The 22,984-nt window shown below is 40.3% G+C and overlaps 1 protein-coding gene across 1 annotated transcript; it reads left to right on the top strand.

Annotated features, from left to right (window-relative positions):
• The first annotated feature begins 3,486 nt into the window (after positions 1–3,486).
• LOC4352003 (coilin) lies at positions 3,487–19,313 on the top strand. Its single transcript, XM_015765237.3, has 13 exons — positions 3,487–3,766; positions 4,009–4,073; positions 6,511–6,783; positions 7,082–7,264; positions 9,496–9,565; positions 11,578–11,649; positions 12,119–12,320; positions 13,323–13,360; positions 16,038–16,346; positions 18,107–18,178; positions 18,344–18,496; positions 18,575–18,773; positions 18,858–19,313. The coding sequence occupies exons 1-13, from the start codon at positions 3,563–3,565 to the stop codon at positions 19,073–19,075; spliced, it is 2,058 nt and encodes a 685-aa protein (XP_015620723.1). The 5' UTR covers positions 3,487–3,562; the 3' UTR covers positions 19,076–19,313.
• Positions 19,314–22,984: the final 3,671 nt, after the last annotated feature.

Here is a 22,984-nt window from a genome sequence, read left to right as displayed (position 1 = left end):
TGATCACCATCCCATGTCAAGGGCAAGCTCTCCCTAATAGCCACCATGGCAGGAGCTAGTGCCAATATCGATGAGGGTCCGTCAACAAGGTGCATGCCCAGATGCCCTGATGACGATCGAAGATTGAATTAACGTAAACTTATTGATTCATGATAAATGTTAATGTAATCTAGTTTAATCGGTATACTCTCTTGCCTTGATCAATGAGTTTAACAATTCATCAGTCACAAGGCACAGCTAATGCAGGTGGTGATACCATACCAATCATGAGTTCAGAACATAACTCAATAGTTGGGGTGGCTAGAAGCATATTCAAATAGAAGTTTGTTGTGCTAACTAGGTTTCAACCCAACATATCTTCTTATTTGGTTTTTGGACGGCACTTTACCCAAACAACTTGATGAGGTACACATGTCAACCGCTCAACCGACAATGCAAAGGCCCAATAACCTTCGATGATTCGTTTCATCAGTGCAAATTGTCCACGGTCCCTCCACCGAACCAGATCGAAGCCCTCCACATCCCAGCACCAAACAAAGGTCAAGGTCGAGCCAACTGCTAAGGATGGTGGCATGGGGCATAGGTGGGGCCGTGGGGGCGTCAGTCGGTTGCTTGGGTGCAGATACACATTGATGGCGACGCCATCGGTGATGTATAATGCAGTAGCAATGGACACACATTTGATGGATGGAATAGTTGGATAAACGAAATGTTACACACCGATTGAATTTGCATCCTGATAACAAATTCTGAAAAGCACGCAAATCGAATAGCAAAAGTCCAGAAGGCTTACGAATTGAGTGGTATATAATGGAATTTCTCATAGAAGAGAGAGGGGCAATGAAAGGTGAGTTTTGCTTGAGAGGGAGGAGAAGGAATAAATGATAGGACTAGGGGGGTGCGTTGTGCCAAGATACTTGGGGCTAAGGTACATGATTAGCATGAGACCCGTTAGGTGTTTACCATTGTCATGTCGGCTCTTTAGCTTTCTGTGATCGTCATCATGTTAGGAGGCAACTCGCCCCGATAGTCACCGTGGTAGGGTCAATGCCAATGTCGATCAGGGTTTGCCAGCCGAGTGCATGCCCTGATGACGAACGAAGATTGAACCAACGCAATTGTACAGACCTTGTCGATTCATGATAAATATTGTAATTACCTAGTTTTGTTGGTATACTCTCTAGCCTTGATCGATGAGTTTAAAAAGACAAAAGGTACACGCTAATATGAATTATGATACTGCACCAAACATGTGTTCGGAGCGGAATGTATAAATTGGGGGTGACTAGAGGAATATTCGTTTCAACATAACATATCTCGAATAATTTTTTTCAGAAATCATATTTATTTATTTCCGAGACGACACATTATCCAAACAACTTTACTATACAAAACTTTATCTCTCGTTAATTGGCTTTAATCTTAATCTTATATAGGTGGCATAATATGTATTTTGTGGAGTCTAGCAGTCTTACGAAGAATACGCTCATGCATAGGTTTTGATGCAACTAAGATAAATGACATCTGAAATAAATTAGTCATAAGCGAGAATCCAAGACGACGATAGCTCCTGACTGGACAGTGGCTCTGGCGATAGAGGCTAGAGTCGACAATTACTAGCGAAGTCGATGTTGAATGTGGGATATAAGCGTCATTAGGGTCAATTTTTTAAACTTTATTTTTTGGCATGATTCAATTTTTAAAATACGTTTTAAAAGAATCAAAATAGCCGGAATTTCAGTCCCTAAAGACACCTGAGCTAAGGGCCTGTATAAGCGAGAATCCAAGACGACGATGGCTCCTGACTGGAGAGTGGCTGTGGCGATAGAGGCGAGAGTCGACAATTACTAGCGAAGTCGATGTCGAATGTGGGATATAAGCGTCATTAGGGTCAATTTTTTAAACTTTATTTTTTTGGCATGATTCAATTTTTAAAATACGTTTTAAAAGAATCAAAATAGCCGGAATTTCAGTCCCTAAAGACACCTGAGCTAAGGGCCTGTTTAGTTCCAAAAACATCACATCTAATCTTTAGACATATATATGAAGCATTAAATATAAATAAAAAGAAAACCTAATTGCACACTTTGCATGTAAATCGCAAGACGAATCTTTTGAGTCTAATTAGGCCATGATTAGCCATAAGTGCTACAGTAACCTACATGTGCTAATGACGGATTAATTAGGCTCAAAAGATTCGTCTCGCGGTTTCCAGACGAGTTATGAAATTAGTTTTTTCATTCGTGTCCGAAAACCACTTCTGACATCCGGTCAAACGTCCGATGTGACACCCAAAAATTTTCATTTCACCTTAGGCCCTGTTTAGTTCTCAAAAAATTTTCGCAAAAACATCACATCGAATCTTTAGACACATGTATAGAGTATTAAATATAGATAAAAAGAAAAAACTAATTGCACAGTTTGCATGTAAATCACGAGGCGAATCTTTTGAGCCTAATTAGTCCATGATTAGACATAAGTGCTACAATAACCCACATGTGCTAATGACAGATTAATTAGGCTCAAAATATTCGTCTCGCGGTTTCCAGGCGAGTTATGAAATTTGTTTTTTCATTCATATCCGAAAAACTCTTCCGACATCTGGTCAAACGTTTGATATGATACCCAAAACTTTTATTTCACCAACTAAGGCCCCGTTTAGTTCCCAACAAGTTTTTCCCAAAAACATCACATCGAATCTTTAGACACATGTATGAAGCATTAAATGTAGATTAAAAGAAAAATTAATTGCACGGTTAGGGAAGAAATCGCGAGACGAATCTTTTGAGGCTAATTAGTCTATGATTAGTCCTAAGTGCTACAGTAATCCACATGTGCTAATGGCGGATTAATTATGCTCAAAAGATTCGTCTCGCGGTTTCCAAGTAAGTTATGAAATTAATTTTTTCATTCGTGTCCGAAAACCCTTCCGACATTCGGTAAACGTCCGATGTGACATCAAAAAATTTTCATTTCGCGAACTAAACAGGCCCTAAATAGGCCCTGAAGTGGCCCTAAAGTATTAAAAAATAGAGAAAATCCCTTATATGCCACTGAAAATTGGTCTGATCCCTTATGTGCCATTGAAAATTGGCTATTCCCTTATATGCCATTAATCCAAATTTGCACACCATCTCATGCCACTCCCGTCAGTTGACCGTGTGTTGACCGTTAATTCTCAAGGAAAAAAGACGTATTTACCCTTTTGAGTATAGGACATGCCTAATAACTCAGAGAGAACAAATATGTCTTTTTTACTTAAGAGTTAACACAGTCAACACACGGTCAACTGACGGTAGTGGTATGAGAGGGTGCGTAAATTTGGATCAATGGCATACAATGAAAGAGCCAATTTTCAGAGATCAGACAAAATTTTCAGTGGAATACAATATATTATCTCTAAAAAAAAATGCTGTGCACTTGCAGCGGTTTTACGCCTATCCAGTACCTACGCACACAAAAAGACGGAAAGCCCCAAACCCTCTCAAAGAAAGGGGAAAATAGCGAGGAAGGCATAAACCCTCGTCCCCCTCGCTGTCTCGCACCACCGCAACCGCCGCCAATGGCGACGCCGCCGGCGCAGGCGGTGAGGCTCCGCCTGGTCTTCGACAACCAGCGCATCCTCCGGCGGTCGCTGAGGGAGAGCGGCCTCCGCCGCTGCTGGCTCCTCCTCCCCCCGGAGCTGTCCACCGTCTCCGACCTCGCCGCGCACATCGCGGCTCGGTTCCGCCTCCGCCGCTCCTGCCCCAGCTGCGTCATCCTCTCGGTGCGGATTCCTTCATTTCTCTGCGTCCCCCTTCCCCTAACCCCTTGCATCTCCAGGGTTTTTTTTTTTGATTGGGTGCCCTGAAATCTGTGTTGGATTCGCACGACATTGATTCGAGGGTTTCTAGGTAGATTTAGATGCTTGGTACATTTCTCATGTTTCTTGATCGCATTGTTCATATGACTATATGAGAACTATTTTGTATCATCAATTTGACGGCGAAGTGTGGTCTCTTTGTGCAGATAGATGGATTCGTCTTACCACCGTTTGAGTCGACTTGTATCTTCAGGGACAATGACATCATAAGGTATCTGTTTCTGTTTGTGCATCGAAATTTTCTTTGGGCTTACTGTAGGATATGGAACGTGAATCATGCATGTGCTAATTTGTTATTGTGGTATATATATATTTTGAGAAAATCCATGAAATGCCATCGACAAGCACCCTAATCCCAGAAATGCCATCGACAAAGACAACTTCCCAAAAATGCCATTGCACAAGCCTCTTTCTTCCAAAAATGCCATCACCATCAAATTGGTGTTAGCATCTTTCCGTTAAGTTGTATGAAAAGACAATCTTACCCCTAGACAACAATTTGCTCACACAACCATCCTCGCTGACTAATCGTCGCTGAAAAATAAGCGTTCAATACTAATCGATCAACAGTAGCCCGGATAGGATAATAATTACTTCCTCCGTTTCACAATGTAAGTCACTCTAGCATTTTCCACGTTCGTATTGATGTTAATGAATCTAGATAGATATATATGTATAGATTCATTAACATCAATATGAATGTGGAAAATGTTAGAATGACTTACATTGTGAAACGGAGGGAGTAAAAAACTATCGGTATTTGACCGGGCTTAAAAAATAATCTATCGGTTAGAGAAAAAAAAACTTTCGCTGTTGTCGCCTTCCTCTCCGGCCCATAGATGGCGATGACAAGCAACCGTTGCAACCCGGCGCCGGCGACGCGACCGTCTTGCTGGGCTCCAAGCAAGCAAGTAAATTTCCGGCAGAAACACACAAATCAAGTAAAGCACTCAAATCATTCAGAAGAAGCATAAATCAGAGGAGTAAATTTTACACAATCAGAAGAACAATCTACTAGCAACCTACCTGTTGTCGACGTTGATGGGGAAGTTGTCAATGTGCATGCCGATGAAGGAGAACGCGGCCAGGGACGGTGCCGGGGTCCTGCGAGACAAGGGCCGGTGGGTCGTTCTGCAGGTGGCGGGACTCGCCGGTGAGCTTCGTGAGGAGGACGACAAAGGGGTCGCAGTGGAGGCTGCCGAGGACAGCCTACCATGCCCGGGCCGCCACCGCCTCTGTCCGCGACGCTGTGCCTACCAGGCCAGGGCCGCCGCCGCCACCTCCGTCCGCATCGACCACGTCCGGGGCGCCACCGCTGTCTCCGTCCGTGCCGTTGTGCCTACCAGGTCCAGGCCGCCGCCGCCGCCACCTCCGTCCGCGTCGACCACGCGCGAGGCGCCACCGCCGTCTCCATCTGCATCGCCGTGCCTAACACGCCCGGGCCGCCGCCGCCGCCTCCACCCGCGTTCCCCCCTTCATTGCAAGGTGGTGGGCCTGCGGGACCATGCCCCTGGCGCCGGGTTGCTTGCCGTCACCACACCCTGCCGCGCCACTGCCCTGGTCCTCCTCGCAGACCCCGTGGACCGCCGGCATAGCGGTGCCACCGCCTTGGACCGCCGCCGAGCCGCCGCCAACGCCAAGAGAGCGCTGGATCGGGATCGATTAGAGCGCCGTGGTCATTTTTCTTTGATAAAAACTGGGTATATTTTGCACGGAGGGCAAAATGGTCATTATCAGAAAAAAATGACAGATGAAACGGTGTGGAGTTGACGGTGATGGCATTTTAGGGAGAAACAGGCTTGTGCAATGGCATTTTTGAGAAGTTGCCTTTGTCGATGGCATTTCTCGGATTAAAGTGCTTGTCAATGGCATTTTATGGATTTTCTCATATATTTTTGGTTTCATCTGTAATACTGAGTTACTGACTGAGAGGAAATGTGGCTGCATATTTGTGTTTATTCATCTTTCTTCCTATTTGTACAAAAACAGAAAGAACATAGCATATAAAAAAAAATTCCTAGTCACCTTATGTCTGCATATAACATAATTGGGGATACATGGTCCACCTGCATGGAAGTGAAATAGTATTTTGGATATGCATGACAACATTTGTTCAAAAAGTACATGGTCCACCTGCATGCATGTATGACAACATTTCTTCAGAAAGCGGAGGGATTAATACGCTCAGTTTTGTATGTTGAACCCCATATGTCTAAACAAAGTGGCACAGATAAAATGGAACATAGAAGTGGCATCCAGCGACATAACACCATCAAATTTAAGCCACTTATTTACATATTACATCCCATATAACATATCATGCAATCAACAGAGAGTACAACTTGTTCCTACCAACATCCTTTGCATCATCTGGGCTGTTAGCAGTTCACGTTTGCTCCTTTCCAGATTGTCCAGCATGCCACTGCCCCAGATAGAAAAGCTATCAAACCAATCCCCAAATACGTAAAATTGGAAGGTACAGGGAATATTCTAGCAGTAGAATAGAGGAAAGTTTCTTCACATGAATGATGAAATTGCTAGTAGCATGTCTTCATACTAAATTGTTCACCTTTTTTTGCAGACAAATGTTAACCATATATTGTAAAAATGATGTTACAGCTTTACATTACTTTTTTTTTTATTATCAGGGTAAAACAGAAAGCTTCCAAGAGGATAACACAACATAATGATGTGCACTGTATTGAAGGTCCTGAGATAGTAGAAAAACAACCACTTCCAACAGACGATGAAATGCTCGCAATCGAATATAAGAAGGATGATGATAGCAATCAACAAGAAGGTGTACAGTATAATCATCAGAATGTAGTCAATGCAGCTTCTCACTACAATACACGAAATGATGATATAACTTTGAAGAGGAAATGTCAAGATGGAGAAAGAGGATCACCTGGGACCTCAAAGTATCCTCCTTTTTCATTCTTTTTACAATAAAATTACTTGATCTTTGTTTGAGAAAAAGGCTATTTAGTATCTATCATTCTACCTTCAAAACACCAAAGCTTCCTTTGTTCATCAAAAATAGCTATTTTATTTTCCTATTGAGGCTAATGCCATTTTGTGTTCTGTTAGAGCCTCGAACCATTAAACTTTTCCATTTGAATGATTGGATTCCCCATTGATGTGTTTTTGATGGGTTTTCCAATTGCTATGTTGAGTATGTTATTTCTGTTCATCCTGTTATCCATCTTTTTGACACAGAAAAAAGAAACTGAAGGTGGCAAACACTGGAAAGCACACCGGTTGCAGCAACGAGGATAAAGCCCACCAAGATCAGGATCATAGTGGTTCCAAAAAGTTGAAGTCACCATGTATCGATGATGCCAAGAAGGTGATGCTAGCTGAAGCCGATGTTACCTTGGAGAAAGAGCAGATATCAAAGAGGTATGTTAACTATGCCACTTCAATCAGGTAAACTGTTTTATCTGTGACGAACATGAATACTGGCCAGCAAAGTATCTATACAAGCTAATAAAACTACTTTCTGTAATTGGCTGCAAATATTTCATATTCTAATGCATCTGGCATACCAGGATCTGATACTTGTAGTCTGCAAACTGTAGTTGTTGAGCACCCTTTATTTTCTTCCTTCAATTCAGATTGATTTAATGTGACCATGATTTATAACAAATGAAAACCACACTTTAACTACTATCTTTATATCTTATATATGATGCCATATGATTCTTACCTTTAGCATGATAATTTTCTTACGAGTGAGTTTGATCCACCTTTCATAGCCAAAGTTTTGCTTTGGACCACCTTTGCCTAATCTTTCCACTTTGGGCTAGGTAATTTTACCTTTTTGCAATTTGGACCACCCCAAACCACTTATTTATCACATCAATGACCTCGAGCACATCGGCTCTGGCATGCTGGTGACCTGGCGTCTTCCCTCCACCAGGCCATACAAGATGCCAGAGGAATGCCAGGAAGATAGTTGGGGTGGTCCAAAGTGCAACAAACATAAAATTTGCTAATGCAAAGCAAAAAGATTGGGGAAAGGATGGTCCAAAGTGAAATTTTGGCAATAAAAGATGACCCAGATTGCAATTCACTTTTTTTCTTATACATGATGTTTTTTCGGTTATCAACTATGTTACTTTTAGAAAGGAAACAATTAACTGCAATAGTTTTGTCACATTCATAGTTCAAATTAGACATTTAGTGTTTCTGCAGTTAAGTTACTTTCAACTTACTATGGATTTCCTCGATGTGAAGTGTGTTGTTAGCATACTGCTAAATGCTAATATTTAATATAAGCAATTACAAGTGTCTACAAAAACTTCTAAACACTGCACTGTTGCAAATTATAGTAATCAACTAAAATAGAAAGGTTGCATAAAATATATTTAGTCCTTTTAATTGGAGTAATTGGGTGTGATTTTGTGCTCTACTTAGGGGTGGTAATGGGTCAATTCCCATGGGTTCTTTCACAATCCTACCTAGCCCTTATATTTCTAGGTGAAAATGTATAAAAGTTCAACCCACCCCATTTTAGACCCAACCCTCAAATTTTCTAGGCTAAAATGTTGGGCCCTTTACCATCCCTAGCTCTACCCCTATCTTTCACTCGTAATCTTTTGGGGCATTTGTAGTAATGTGTATGTCGTCTATAAGTTTTTTTTTAAATAAAGTTGCATGCAATGCACATGTGAATCTGGTTCCTATCTCGTAGTATGTATATAATTTTTAGAGTTGAGGATACTTAAGATGAGCGCTATGCTAGTAGTAAAAAAATGGCAATTTTCTGATTGTACCACTTGATCACTAAATATATTACTTCTTGTCTTGATTGCAAAACTTTGATTTTCGTAATAATCTATTTGTAAAACAACCTGAAATATACTTTTGGAACGTATTTTTCAAGACAACTAATATACTTGTTGTCAAGTGATATCGTTTGTTATTGCCTATAATAATGGCTAAGACTGCAAAAGGTTGGCTGCATAATCCCATGCCAGTTTACATATAATTACTGGGTGATTATCACTGAAAAATGACACTATTAATTTGTAAGCAAAATCAATCCATGTTTACATATGTGAAGTTGCACTACTCTTGTTTTAATGTTCTAATCCTTTCATGTAGTAGCACATGTCTTATGAAGTTAATGAATGCTAGTAAAGGTCTAGAAGTATAAACTATAACATTTCTCCTTTTTTTTTTCTGTGCATTTAAGATGTGTGGATTTGTTTAGCTAACTCCGCGTCCACGTCACGATAAGTGATTACTTATGTTATGATATTTCATATATGGTGAGAGGCTGAGGACATCGGTGTAGACCATAACAACGTCCCATATATATTTAAGTCAATAATTAGGCATTCAGATTTTTTTTCTTGAATACGATTAGGCATTCATATTATGTCTTCTATGCCATCCTTCGAACTCATTTGAAGCTATGTTGTTTATTCTATATATAAATTCAACATAATGCTGACAATAATTGAGTATATTCAAAATTTTGTATGTGATGTATTATTGTATTACTCACTTCTTGCCTCTACATGCAGCATTGCATGAAAGTATTCACATCTTGTGCAATGATTCAGGTTAAAGTATTGATTTCTTTATTCTAATATGTAACAGATTTTATGTGTGAAATTTCTTAGGGACAACCAAACCAAGTTGAATAGCGAAACAAAGGAGGATGATTGTAACACTCAAAGCGATATTAAAAAGGTTTCTGCTTGAGTCATAATTACTGCATGATTACTGTTTTAACAATCTGAAATCTTTTGGGCTTATTTTTCTCTATGGATGATGATTCTTTTTGTATGTAAACCAAAAGGAGAGTCTTTCTTTTAAAAAGAAATAAAAATCTATTCCCTCCGTCCCAAAATATAGCAGCTGATCAGCTACATTCCCTTCTCAACCAATCGAAACCTTCCACCATCCAATTCTCCATGTACTTCCTCTTGTCAACCAATCACAACCTTCCCCATTTAATTCCACCTACTCAATACCCATGTCCAACCCTAAAAATCCTTATATTTTGGGACGGAGGATGGAGGTAGTATTTATCAATTCTCTCTTTGTTTTTGCATGCTTTTATTTCTTATCATAGTGATTAATGCCCAGTACCAGACCTGTTTTGCATTGCTGCGTGGTGCTGAACCTAGTTAGTTAATTATCTGCTTTGGCTAAAAAGGATTTTTTAATGGGACAAAAACCATATAACTTCCTGACCTTCAAATGCCCTCTCATGTATCATTTTGTTGAAATAGTTTGCAACTGCTTTGAGTTATGTTCACATGCAAATACGCCATCAATAACGCACGTGAACACTATTTCTCGTGTTTTTTTTATTCTGTATATGTTTAAGATCTTTAAGGCAAATTGATATGTGGTGTTGAAAGTCCACGATTTTAGATTTGTAGCACCAAAATGACATAATCACTTTATTAGCTCCAAAAGGTGTGTCCATCCCTGTATTTATCACTTCTGTCATTGTCACTAATGCCGACTCATGTTACATGTGACCTTATTATCCTTACCTTGTGATAGATCCCTACACTGGCTCATCTGGATGTCTGAAACCGAATCATCCTGCGCCCTTTTACTGGTGGAAATCGTGTCATCTGCATCTCCCCACCACCTCCACCATTGCTACATGCCATTGCGCTGCTGTAGCTCCTCACAACTCCTACATGCTCACCCCTTGCTCTCATTTTTGTCATCCTCACTGGTGTGGCTACTTCTTGCACCTGCAGCTTCTCTGTCCCCTCAGCTCCTTGCCAACTCACACGTGCTACTGTGTTGGATTTGGACTGTCTTGTGGTTTGGGCTCCATTCGGTTGGTATTGGAATGATTTGGATTAGCAATTTGGTTTGGGCTCTTTGTGGTTGTGTTCAGTATGACGAATCGATGATTTTGGAGGGCACATGATTAAATACAGCACTATTTTTCACTCTGCAACTACTCGTTGATCCCAACTCCTCCTATGGCTCCCTCTTCTCCTCCTGCCCTATTGGTTAGGGATAGCAACGGGAATGGGCACACTTTGATTGCTACAAAAATAATTTTGTCAATCTTTGTGTAACTGATTCATCTATTGAGTGATGTTGGTGCTTGTATAAGATTTGTAATTTTTCATTGATTTTTATTTCAAGTACCAGAACCACTCAAATCATGAGAACAAGAATGGAAATTGTACGATGTGCACAACAAATTAAAAGAAGTACCAAGCATTACAATCACATGAATTGGAGTTAAAATGTATTTTCCTGTTTAATTGATTTATAGTAAAAAGTTAATTCAGTGCTTTTAAAAGGGCTGCTCTAATGTCAAGCTCACCTTAATGTATCCATTGGCTAACTTATTGTTTAGAATTGGACTGTTTTGCAGTTGTCTTTATGGAATAGTTAGTTAAAGAAAACCACAGAAAATTTAATGAGCTTCTTCTGTTTCATTCTGAAGTAGTTGTTTGCCAATTTTAGTCTATAGAAAAAAGGGCATAAAGAAATTCTTTGAAAAAGCAAGCTCCATGCACAATTCTGACTGCTGACCACGCCACAAGTATAATTTCCTATAATTGACATTTCACACTTCACGTGCAGTGTAGCAACACTCAAATTTACCTGTGATATTATGATATATAGGACTCAATTAACAAGTCATGCTTTTCTGCATGTGCATTTTATTTTAGTTATCACATGCATAAAGTTCACTTTGCTGTCCTGTGTTTTACCAGGTATCTAGAAGTGCTCGGCGTAAGAAACTCAAAAGACAACTTAGACAGAAAGCCAAAGAACAATTGAAAGAGGTAAATTGTTGCTGGATGTGTCTGTATCTTATTTCTTGATTTATAGGATATTTTTATATCCCTACTACAAGGGCATAATGCTGTGGATTTTATAGATGGAAGAACATCTGGATTGGTTGCAACAATTGGAAAATATATAGGCTGGTTCAATCAACTTTCAAGTTGCAATCCCATATGGGCTTCCTTCTTTTTTTCCCCCAATGAAAACTCTATTCTTTTCATAAATTGTACAGCTTTTATAAGTTTCCACTACTGTGGCATTGCCTTCTTCATTGGTATGTCTCACTGTGGCATGAAAGCTTTCCGACTCCCTGTAATCTTGTTTCCTCTGATACTGAATCTTTTGCTGCTATCCATCTACTTCTCTTCCTCCAGCTCAGAACAGAGTAGCTACCTGATAGTCTTATCTCCATAGTAGGGACAAATAGTGTTAAACAAATATATTTATCTTCAATTTATATTTTTGCAGAAAGAGCACTGTCAAGAACAACCAACCGTGGCTGATTGTCCATCGTCAAACAACCGAGATGTTTTGCCGTCCCCATCAAGCAATCAAAACAACTCGAGCTTGCCATTTGTAAGGCATGAAGCAGATGAGGAAGAATCTGATACATCGGATGATATTGTTCCAGTTGTGGTTAGGCCTGGCCACATTCGCTTTGAGTCAGCAGGTATCTTCATCCAGCAAGAATCTGATTTATGATAATATTATTTTCCGCATTGCAATCCATTGTTTATCACAGACAGAAAACAAACACTGTCCTGTTCAGGAAAAAAAAAGATAAACCAGAGTTACCCTGACTACCGTGTTAATTTACCATGCACAAATGCCATCATACTTGTCCAAGTAGACATGTAAGCATTAGGACATTTGTATGTATCAAACAACACATATATTTGGTATGTTGATAGTGGCATCTTTAGAAATATTCTTCAGGTCTTCTCCTCTGGTTAATTTGTCTGTGCTAGTTGTGTCCTACCTTCAAAATTTAAGGTCATCTTTTTCTGGCCTTACCTTATGCTTGAAACAGAGAAGTATGTGAAAAATATATAAAAACATTTCATTCTTTTCTCCAAGAACAATTCTAGCTGTTTATGCATGAATATCCAGACTGAAAATATTATGTTTTGGTTGAAAATCACCAGTAAATTGTATTCTGAACCATTAATCTATTTATCGTTATATAGATGTAAATGGTGCGTTGGAGCATATCCAAACTATTCCATGCTGCTCCTGGTCCGAGAATTTGAAAATAAAACCAGGAATTTGAGCTCTATTGGCAAATAAATAAGAGAAATAGTCCTATATTCCCAGCTAAACCTAGTGTACATATATAACTCTCCATCTCATATTCTTTCAGCCTATGGGGATTTTATTATGTGTATACTACAGCTCTCGGAGATTTGCACCTGAAATCATCTTTTGTGCATTCTTGTTTAGAGGTCTTCAAACAAGTGAATATTTGAGACTGTTATGCTGTTATTTATGTCCGGCTTGTGTGCTTTTCTGATTTATGTTCTTGGGCCTCGACCCCTCGGCCCACTACCTATGACAGTTTTCTTGTTGAATCATTACTATTGTGTTACCCACATCACTACACATCTTCAGTTGGTAATATTCATTTATTGCATGTAAGACAGCTCAATATAAAGTAATTTTCTTTTGATTTTAGGCGGAGAATCAGATAAATCACCGGTGAAGGAAATACAGGTTTATTGATGTGCCTCTTGTCTCTCATTCTTAATTATATAATAACTGATTTAATGATGCATTTCCTTTGCAACAGTTAGTAAGTTAGGCCACTGCATGAAATTATCAAGACTTTATTTTATATTCCACCTCCACTATATTTGCTATCTGCTCATTAGCATGTAAATAATAGAATTTGTTGTGACTTCCATTTTATGAATTTGTTTTTAGAGATATTTTAGGGAAGTGATAGCTTTGATTGTGGGGGTAGTTGTGGATTGACTAGGAAATATTTGGGGCTACGTAAATGCATATTTCTTCCATAATTGTTAGATACTTAGATGTCATTTTAGGGAGATATTTAACTATTTGCCACTCTTATAAGTGGCAATTAAGGATTTGCCACTGGGCCCACATGTCATAGCACATGAAGGCCCACATGTCATATACTGTGAGTGGCAAATCTTTACATCTTAAAAGTGGCAAAAAGTAAATGCCCTAATCAAAAGACTGATGTTGGTTTTGCCACATTTTATGGATATTGGTTTTGCTCTTATAGATGTTTTAAGTTTGGAAAAAGTACGAATTACTCCCCCGAACTATCACGGTTGGCCGAATTCCCCCTTGAACCTGAAAACCAGACATGACTCACCCTGAACTTTTAATACCGGACGAATTACCCCCTCGACCCAATCCAGAGCGGTTTTATCCAACGTGGCATACGCGTGGCAACCCAGTCAGGATTTTCTTTTTTTAAAACTGTCAGGTGTTCACTCAGTTTAACTCAGAATTCAGAAACTGGACTCCAAATCACACAAGAACAAGGGGGAATTGGCAACTCAATTGATAGATTTCGCACCAACCCGACAGGGTTGAGCCGCCGCCGCCTACGCCTCCAAGTTGCCAAAAAGCGCCTTCCAATTCGTTGTGTTCCCCTATTTATCCCTTTCTCTCTTACAGTTGCCGTGTACAAGTTGCTTACAGACAACTGGCAGTAGTTACAATACTCACACCCACTGGGACCCATGGTAACGTGGATTGGGCCTGCTAGCCCTTGTAGAACGCCTTTGGCCCATTGCTTTCTTGAGTCTTGGCGCCACCCTGTCTTGAGATTCATCAGGTTCTCCCTCCTCTGCTCCTTCAGCTTCAGCCTCCTTCTTCCCTGCTTCTTCAGTTTCAGGGTTCTCCTCTTCATCCTTGTTGTCCTTCGCCATCTTGTCAGTTGAAGACCTGACAAAAACATAGTGGGGCCCACATGTCATATACTCTCTCTCTCCCCCCTCTTCCCCTCTCTCACTCTCTCTCCCTCTCTCGGCGAGCACGGCAGCCCGCGGTGGCTCGAGCGTCGTCGTCGTCGTGGTCCTGTGTGGTGTAGCCATCCGAGGTCGCTGTCGCCTCCACTCCACTTGCCACCTCCTTCGCGTCCAAACCTGTCGCCGTCGCCATCGCCGTCACCTCCCCTTCTCCACCGCCATCCCGGGCCTCAGGTGCAGCGACAACGGTCTCGGGAGCCACGGCGTCCGCCAGCGGCAGCTCCTCGTCGGCGAGGGGAGGGGAGGGGCGGCAGGCGGTGGCGGTGGTGGTGATGGTGGAGTGGGAGCGGCGGGGAGGGGAGGGGGAGACAGGGAGAGAGGCGGGGGAGGGGGAGGGGCGAGCTTGCAGGGGCGCAGGTCGAGCAGCCCCGCTGCAAGCGGCAGCTCCGCCATGGCTCGCCTCAAGCAAGAAAGAGAGATTTGAAAATGGAGATGAGCTCGAGAGGAGGAGACGACGTTTTTGAGCTGGATGACGTTGCCGCCTCCACCATCTCGATCTCCTGCTGCTGCCCACCGCCAGCCCCTGCGCCGTCCCCGATCTCGGCGCACACTCTCTCCGTGCTCTCCGGCAACGTGCGCCGTCGGGTCCCACCTCTTTCTCCTCTTTCTCCTCCTTTTCCTTCCCCGCGCCGCCGCTGGCTCTATATCCCACGCTGCCGCCGCCGGTTCCGCATCCCACTCCGCCGGCTCTGTGTGCCACGACTACGACGATGCTGGAGCTGCCCCGGGCTGCCGTGCTCGCCGGGAGAGGGAGAGAGTATATGATAGGTGGGCCCCACTATGTTTTTAAAAAAATGCTGACTGGGTTGCCACGCGTACGCCACGTAGGATAAAACCGCTCTGGATTGGGTTGAGGGGGGTAATTCGTCCGTCATTGAAAGTTCAGGGTGAGTCATATCTGGTTTTCGGGTTGGGGGGGGGGGGTAATTCGTACTTTTTCCTTTAAGTTTCTAGGTTTCATTTTCAGAAATAGGCCCTATAAAATGCAACAGGTGTTAATGTTGTTTATCCAATTGAACCCGGTGACAGCTATTTAAGAGCAAAGCTACACTTTAGTATGCTCTTGCCCTAGGATTGGATAAATCATAGCTGGTGACCAGTACTATGGAGGACCATTATTCAGAGATAAATCACATTTGATAGGGGTAAGCATGTCAAAAGTAAAAGAGTTAAGATCCACCTTGGTCATTGTGCTTTTGACTAAATCGACATCTAGTCATCTAATTCCAATTGAGGCAGTGTTGATGAAATTTAAGAAACCTGAATTAAAATAAATTATTCATTAGTTAAATAGAAGTGGTGATTTACTTCCCTTTAATAAATATATTAATACTAGTAAAATTATGCAAATTGGTATGTAATTGTTTTGATTTTTCTTATTCCAGACAACTTTCCAGTGGAGTGGAACTACAAGCAAAAAGAAGGGTCAGAAGTGGGGAATGGACAACTCAAACAAGAAAAGCTCTGATATCAGCTATCATGGGAGGATAACTGGAACTGACACTGAAGTTAACCACCATGTGGCTGGCAACTCTAAGACTAGTGATAATGATTTTGGTTTGGCCAGTAATCAAAAGGTTGGTGAGAGCAGTCATGTTGGATCAGCAAGTGAAAAGATTGTTGCTGAGAAAGGGAAGTCTAGCAGTGAACCTTTAGATTTTGACAGCCTGTATCCCCTAACACGACTTCCCAAGGTATTTTCTTTTCCTGTTATAAGATGTTATACAAGACTAGCTATATTTATTGGAAAAGAAACATGAATACAGTTACAGTTTTTCTCGTTGGTTGTGCACACGAGGGAGTAGGTAGAAATATTATGATATTCAATTCTGCATCCATGATAACAACAGCTCAATTCAAACCTTCATCTTCTATTCCATGCTTGTTATCAACCTCTAGTAACATCAGCACTAAATCAACGATTTAAATAAGCATAACAACAAAGCAAAATCTGTGCACCAAAGCATGCCAGGAACCATGTGACTGGGTCGTATTTAATGGTGTAGCCAACTGGCCACCTCTTCTGCAGTTCCACCAAATTTATTTTTTCCCCATGGATGTGAAACCATCACAAGATTCCAAAACATTTAAATTTGAGGTAGAGATGGAAAGGCCTTGCTTAAGTTAGTCCTAGACTGAACCCCAAAAATACATATTTTTACTGTTTGCATGGAATAAAAATATGAATTTATATTATTCACCAAATAAAATATTAATGGTTAATGTCTACAATTTTTATTGTCTTTAATGGGCTGCGGCTGTAGGCTAAAAATTTGGGCCAAATGAAAAAAAAAGGCTGACCAGATTTGGGACTCTGCATGCCTACCCGTGGAGCATTTATCTATGAGCTTCTGTTCTGCCCTATAGATAGAAAAAGTAAATTCCATATATATTATTATTAGTGACTAACAAAATGCCTGTGGCTTTGGGTATGAATAAAAATAATCGTGCATATCTTGACATTGCTAAAAGCTAATAAATGTGATTTATTTTGTTGCACAGGTCCTTCATATTCTTGTTATATGGAGCACTTACAATTTTACATTATACTCACCTTGAAAGTTAGTTTTACACTACATATATCGGTCATCTTAGACCTTCTGGTGTTAAGTTCTTATCGTACATACTAGCTGATAAAGTAACGATATGTGCTACGATTAATACAGTATTGAAACACTTAAAGAGCAGATAGTACAGATATGTCACAGAATTTGTGGGGTGGCAGATTGACTGCCACCATCACCATTGACTTATTTTAAAAGGAGTATAGATTGCTAATCAAACAACCTCTTTGTCTATAATAACTTTTGTCCTAAGAGTTACTAGGTCAACCATTATCTGCGACATCTCTGAATGATCTTCTGCAGAAGAGGCACACAACTTGAGTTCGGCAACTGTATTGTTGAAAAAATTCTGTGGCAGAGTTCTTATACCACATAGTTTTGTTCCCAGAAAAGCAATACAAAGAACAAACCTTTTTCTTTCCATGAGGGCTAACAAATTGAGGGATTTAATACAAGCAATGGAGTAGCTAACGCATAGTTAGGCTTCATTATCTTTGAGGCTAAGTAGAGTGGAGGATATGCGTGCAGATTGTGTTGTCATGCTTGTGGAAGAACACTGGCTGCAGCCATACGTCTGACAGAGCAGGAGCAATGATGGAGAAAAATGGAGCATAGGTCGGAGAACATAAGTAGTTGTCAAACTAAAAAAGTTCTAGGTACATCAGAGCTTGAAAACTAAGGGTGATATTTATCTGGACCTAGATTATTTCACATCACAAATGATTTTTACGATGGAAGTGCACTTCAGTGGCAGTCACAAAACTATCATTACTAGCTTTACAGTCAGTTGCTCATTCTGTTGCTGTATTTTCCCCCTTTTTCCTTGAAGCTGTATTTCCTTTAGTGCTGTTTAATTCTCTTCTATGCTTACCTTCCTTTGTGTCTTACAGGAAGGAGATCTGATTGTTTATCGGTTGGTTGAACTGTCTTCCTCTTGGTGTCCAGAGCTTTCTTCATACCGTGTATGACATAGTTTCTAATACCAATTCGTTCATGTGTGGCTAATTTTTTTTGAAAAGTGAAGACAATTCATTTTGCCATCTTTTGCATGCCAGCACAAACATGGAATGAAGTGTTGTTACCGATAGTATTGAATCCAGGCAATTCATTTTCACCTATTATTTCAGGTTGGCAAAGTTCTTATATATGATCCCATATCTTTGAGGATCATTCTCTTACCTGTTCCTGAGTATCCGTTCACTGCTGGAGAAAAGAATGGTGAAGACGAGTCAGAGATGCTGGTGGACATGTCACCTTACAAGGAAGATGGTTCCTTGGAGGTAACTATGTGTTCCCTTTAATCTACAATTTTGTCAAACAGGGTAGATATATCATTCTTGAATCTTGATATTTTGCAGATCGAGTACTCTTCGCTTCTTGATATTAGACTGCTCAAGGACACTGATTCCGTGCAACCGGCTGTTAGTACTCCCCTGACAGAAACAGGCATTAAAGGTGGATCCCATGCCCAAAAGCCAGCTAATTTAGATAATCATAAAGGTAAAATTCACAGCGAAAAACTGCCAAACAACACCAAAGATCCAGAAGCCACGCAAGGTATTGCCCTAGGCGTTTGCAAGCATTTATCCATTATTACCGAAGTTTTAGTTGTGGTAAACTGTAGACAATCTTTATGTGCAGAAAAAACACAAAACACGGTCTGGGAGGAAAATGGAGAGGTCGCAAATGACGAGCCTGCTGTTCAGGAAAATGGCTGGGGAACTTGGACACCAAATGCCAGTACATCTGCTTGGTCATATAGAGCACTAAGGAGCAGTGCCCTTGGTCCAACACTTGCACATTTGAGAGGAAAAAATACCAAGAGGGGTAGACCTTACAATCGGAAGTATGGCAAGTGAGGTTGCTGTATGTAATCGCCGCTTGGCCTGTTCTTTTGTAGTTTTTGTTTGTATGTAATGGTGGGCTGAGCTAGGATTGCTATGTTACTGCCTGTTCATGGCGATATGGGATCTGAATCTAAGACACCTAAATTAGTCCCTAGAGAAGGGTTCTAAACTGTTGAGCTCTGACATTTATGTGAAACTGGAGTTCAACAAGTCTGTTAAAGATGGATGCCATTAGGCACCTGGTTGGTAAGATTGCATTAGAAGCGTTATTGGCAACGAGCTGCAAATAAATTAGATCACACTTGGCTTAGAAACTACAGCTGAAGCGAACTACACTATCCATCTTGCTTCTAGATTGGCGACTTCAACTAGTACACCTAAATAAGCTTTTGCCCATCTACGTTATGTGTAGAGATTATAAACTAAGATGGTGCGAAGAGTAAAAAAATAATCCTTGCTATCTTATAAGCAATTTATTTTTCCCAGTAAATTCATTATGCAAATGTCATATTCCTCGATGTCAAGACAAACTTTTGAGAATTTCACGCCAAGTGTCACGAAGGATAATAATATTCTGATACCACATATTAGCAAGGTCCAGGAGTGCTGTTAAGCTTCATTTTTCCCAAGGAGTTCGCTTTGCTAAACCTCGTAGTTTCTCACTTTTTATTTTTTACTATAAAAAAATGCCTATGCGTTGCAACAGGGAAAAACGTTTTTTTATACAACTATTAGAAGCTGGTCAATAAATTGAACCATCAGGACTGCTATATAATCATAATTAAAAAAATTAATAAAAAAATATTCTTTGTTTTAGGCTGAGCCCAGTCTTTTTTTCCTTTTTAGCCCTACCCAGTCCACTACCTCTCTCCTCTCGTCTTTTCTCTCTTTTTAGCCCTACCTAGTCCACTACCTCTCTCTCCTCTCGAACTGCATCTCTTTAGCCTAGCTCACACACTACCTCTTTCTCCTCTCGAGCTGCCTCTCTTTAGCCTAGCTCACACATCGAGGGGCGTTTTCAATCTCGGAAGACAGTCATGTGTCTGTATGCCCGAGCCAATCCTTCCCTTAAATCTGGCCAAATCTTTCTTAATCTCCTAAAGTTGTCCCTCAAATTCGGCCAAATCTTTCTTCATCTCCCAAAATTAGTTGAGGGCTATGAATCTACTCAATTTGATCCTCTTTCCGTTATCCCAAAATCGAGTGGCGGAGCTAGTGCTTGTCTCGAATCGAGTGCCCGAGCCAATCCTCCCTAAAGTCCGACCAAATCTTTCTTAATCTCCTAAAATTGGTTGAGGGCTATTGATCCACTCGATCTTCTCTTCCTGTTTTTCCTCGATCTCCTCTTTTCATTTTTCCTAAAATCGAATGGTGACGGGAGGCGCGTGAGATGGATCGGATTGATCTTGAAAAAAAAAGCGAAATAAAACTGGTTGAGGGCTATTGATTCACTCGATCTTCTCTTTCCGTTTTTCCTCGATTCTTTTCGTTTTTGCCAAAATAGAATGGTGACGGGAGGTGCGTGAGATGGATCGGATTGATCTTGAAAAAAAAAAGGCGAAAAAAACAAAAGAAAGAAAAAAAACCGAAAGCATAATAGAAAACAGCGAAAAAAAGGATAAAAAAAATATATCGAAAGCTAGATGGGCTCTATGCTCGCCTCCAATGCGGACTCGAAGCTGACGTTGATAAAAAAAGATTGATCAATAGAAACTCAATCGGACTGAACGACTAGGACGGACTAAAAATAGGTAAACATAAAACCTATTTAAATACGGATGACGTACCAAATTCTGACAAAAACATCTTCAATTTTTTAATAGTACTAGAGAATTAGAAATAAGCCTGTACACTACTCTCTAAATTCCTAAAAATCCTTTGAGAGGAGTCCTTGTAGATTTTTGGCGTTGTGTATATGTATAGTATGACGTTGTTGGACTCAGTGTTGATGAGTAAGTAGTCGTGTAGTAGGTTGATACTCCCTCCGTCCTAAAATAAGTCACATTCAACGTTTGACCGTTCGTCTTATTTAAAAATTTTTTATGATTAGTATTTTTATTGCTATTAGATGATAAAACATGAATAGTACTTTATGTGTGACTAAATATTTTTAAATTTTTTATAAATTTTTTAAATAAGATGGACAGTCAAACATTAGACACGGATATAAGACGGAGGTAGTACGTGGGACTCTAAATGGAGCTGCTAAAAGGAAACAAAGGAGTACATATGGTTTAGAAAAGGCTCAGCCGTGACCCGTCTATAACTAAGCTTTTGAGAAAGACTTGTAAAAGGTCCATCGTTTTGACAGGTCTATCGGAATAAAAATCTTGGGTCCGTGCAGATTATATTATCTTTGCTTCGCTTTCAAAACTCGGTTACGCATGGCCACTCACTGGCCGTAGCGGGGAACAAGATATAGCTGGAGTCAACGAAGTGCCTCGAGAGAAAATCAATTAATATTTCCACTGAGCCATGCTTATCTGCAGGTTATATACGGGGTGAAGCTAGAACCAAATAAAGAGAAATGTCACTCTCTTGCTTTACTCTATTTTAATTAAATTTAGACTGGTACAAGTGTCTGAGTTTACTCTATTTTAATTAAATTTAGACTGGTACAAGTGTCTGAGTTTAGATTGAGAGATACACGTGTGATGAAAATAGATTAACTATAGCTATTTTTTTTAACTGGGTTGCTGGGCACTCCGCTCTACTACCTAGGTCGGCTCGTGGTTACATATGTGTATGTAGTGCTAATTAATTAATTGATAATTAATCAATGTGGATACTAATCTAACCAGCAGCAAGAGACAAACAAAGTCGCTTAACTACCATTTAGCTTTTCTTATTTCCAAACCTAACACTACGAGTCCATGAAGACATAAACACATAAAAAGTGTGTTGTCTATGTAGTATGTATTTTTTTTCTCCTCTTTTTAAAAAATAATTTTTCAAGCCTAACAATTTCGTACGAGCGTTTTGATATAAATCATAAAAGAGAAATACAAGTTAGTTAATTTAATCTCCCATTAAAAAATGTTAGAGAATATGAAGTATTAGGATTATTCTATCTCCTATTTAGGAAGTGGTGGACACACGATTGGTTCCAATATGCAGTGGCGGAGGCAGCGTGGGGGTTTGGGGTCCTTAGACCTCCTACCCCTAATAAATTATTAGAGCCCCTATTAAGACCCCACTAAATTTAAATCCATATATCTATTACAATAGGGCTAAAATAGATTTTGTCTGAGATTCTTAGAAAGCCCAAAAGACTGAGGAACCCCACTATAATTTTAACCTAGCTCCGCCATTGCCAATATGTGTCAGGTTTAGAGATGACAACATCTTATTTATCCTAATAAAAATAGGTGAGGCTTAGTTGAAATTAAATCATGATTCATCTAGCTGGGGGCAAAGGGAGGAGTAGGACAGCTTAAGGTTAGAGCCATACTCATACCCAAATAATCATCAAAATTACACATAAAAAAATTCCATTTCTAAGCTCCGCCCCTACTATTTCGGTAGAGATGAGCATGCCCGTAATGTACTGATGTCGCTGTTCAGTATTCGAACCCATCAAAACCGTTATTCATCCATTCTTTCGAGGAAGCATCCACTGTTAACATCAATCACATGTACTCCATCCATACGTAAAAAAAGAAAGACAACCTAGGTATGAATGAGACATCCAGATTCGTTGTGCTAGAATATGTTCCATCCATACCTATATTGAATATGTTTAGATTCATTGTCCTATAATATATCTCATTCATATTTAGGTTGTCTTTTTTTTTTTTACGGATGGAGTATTCGGCAGCAGCCAAACAATTTATTCTTTCTCACAAAATTAAATTCGTGACCACGTCATAATTCGCCATCTCGACGCACGTTGAGTACACGCGACCCAGCCCAGCAGCACGC

Source organism: Oryza sativa, chromosome 12, assembly GCF_034140825.1.
Source record: "Oryza sativa Japonica Group chromosome 12, ASM3414082v1".
Classification (NCBI taxonomy): Eukaryota; Viridiplantae; Streptophyta; class Magnoliopsida; order Poales; family Poaceae; genus Oryza; species Oryza sativa.
The sequence above is the reverse complement of the archived record's forward strand: the minus strand, read 5'-3'. Positions and strand labels throughout refer to the sequence as shown.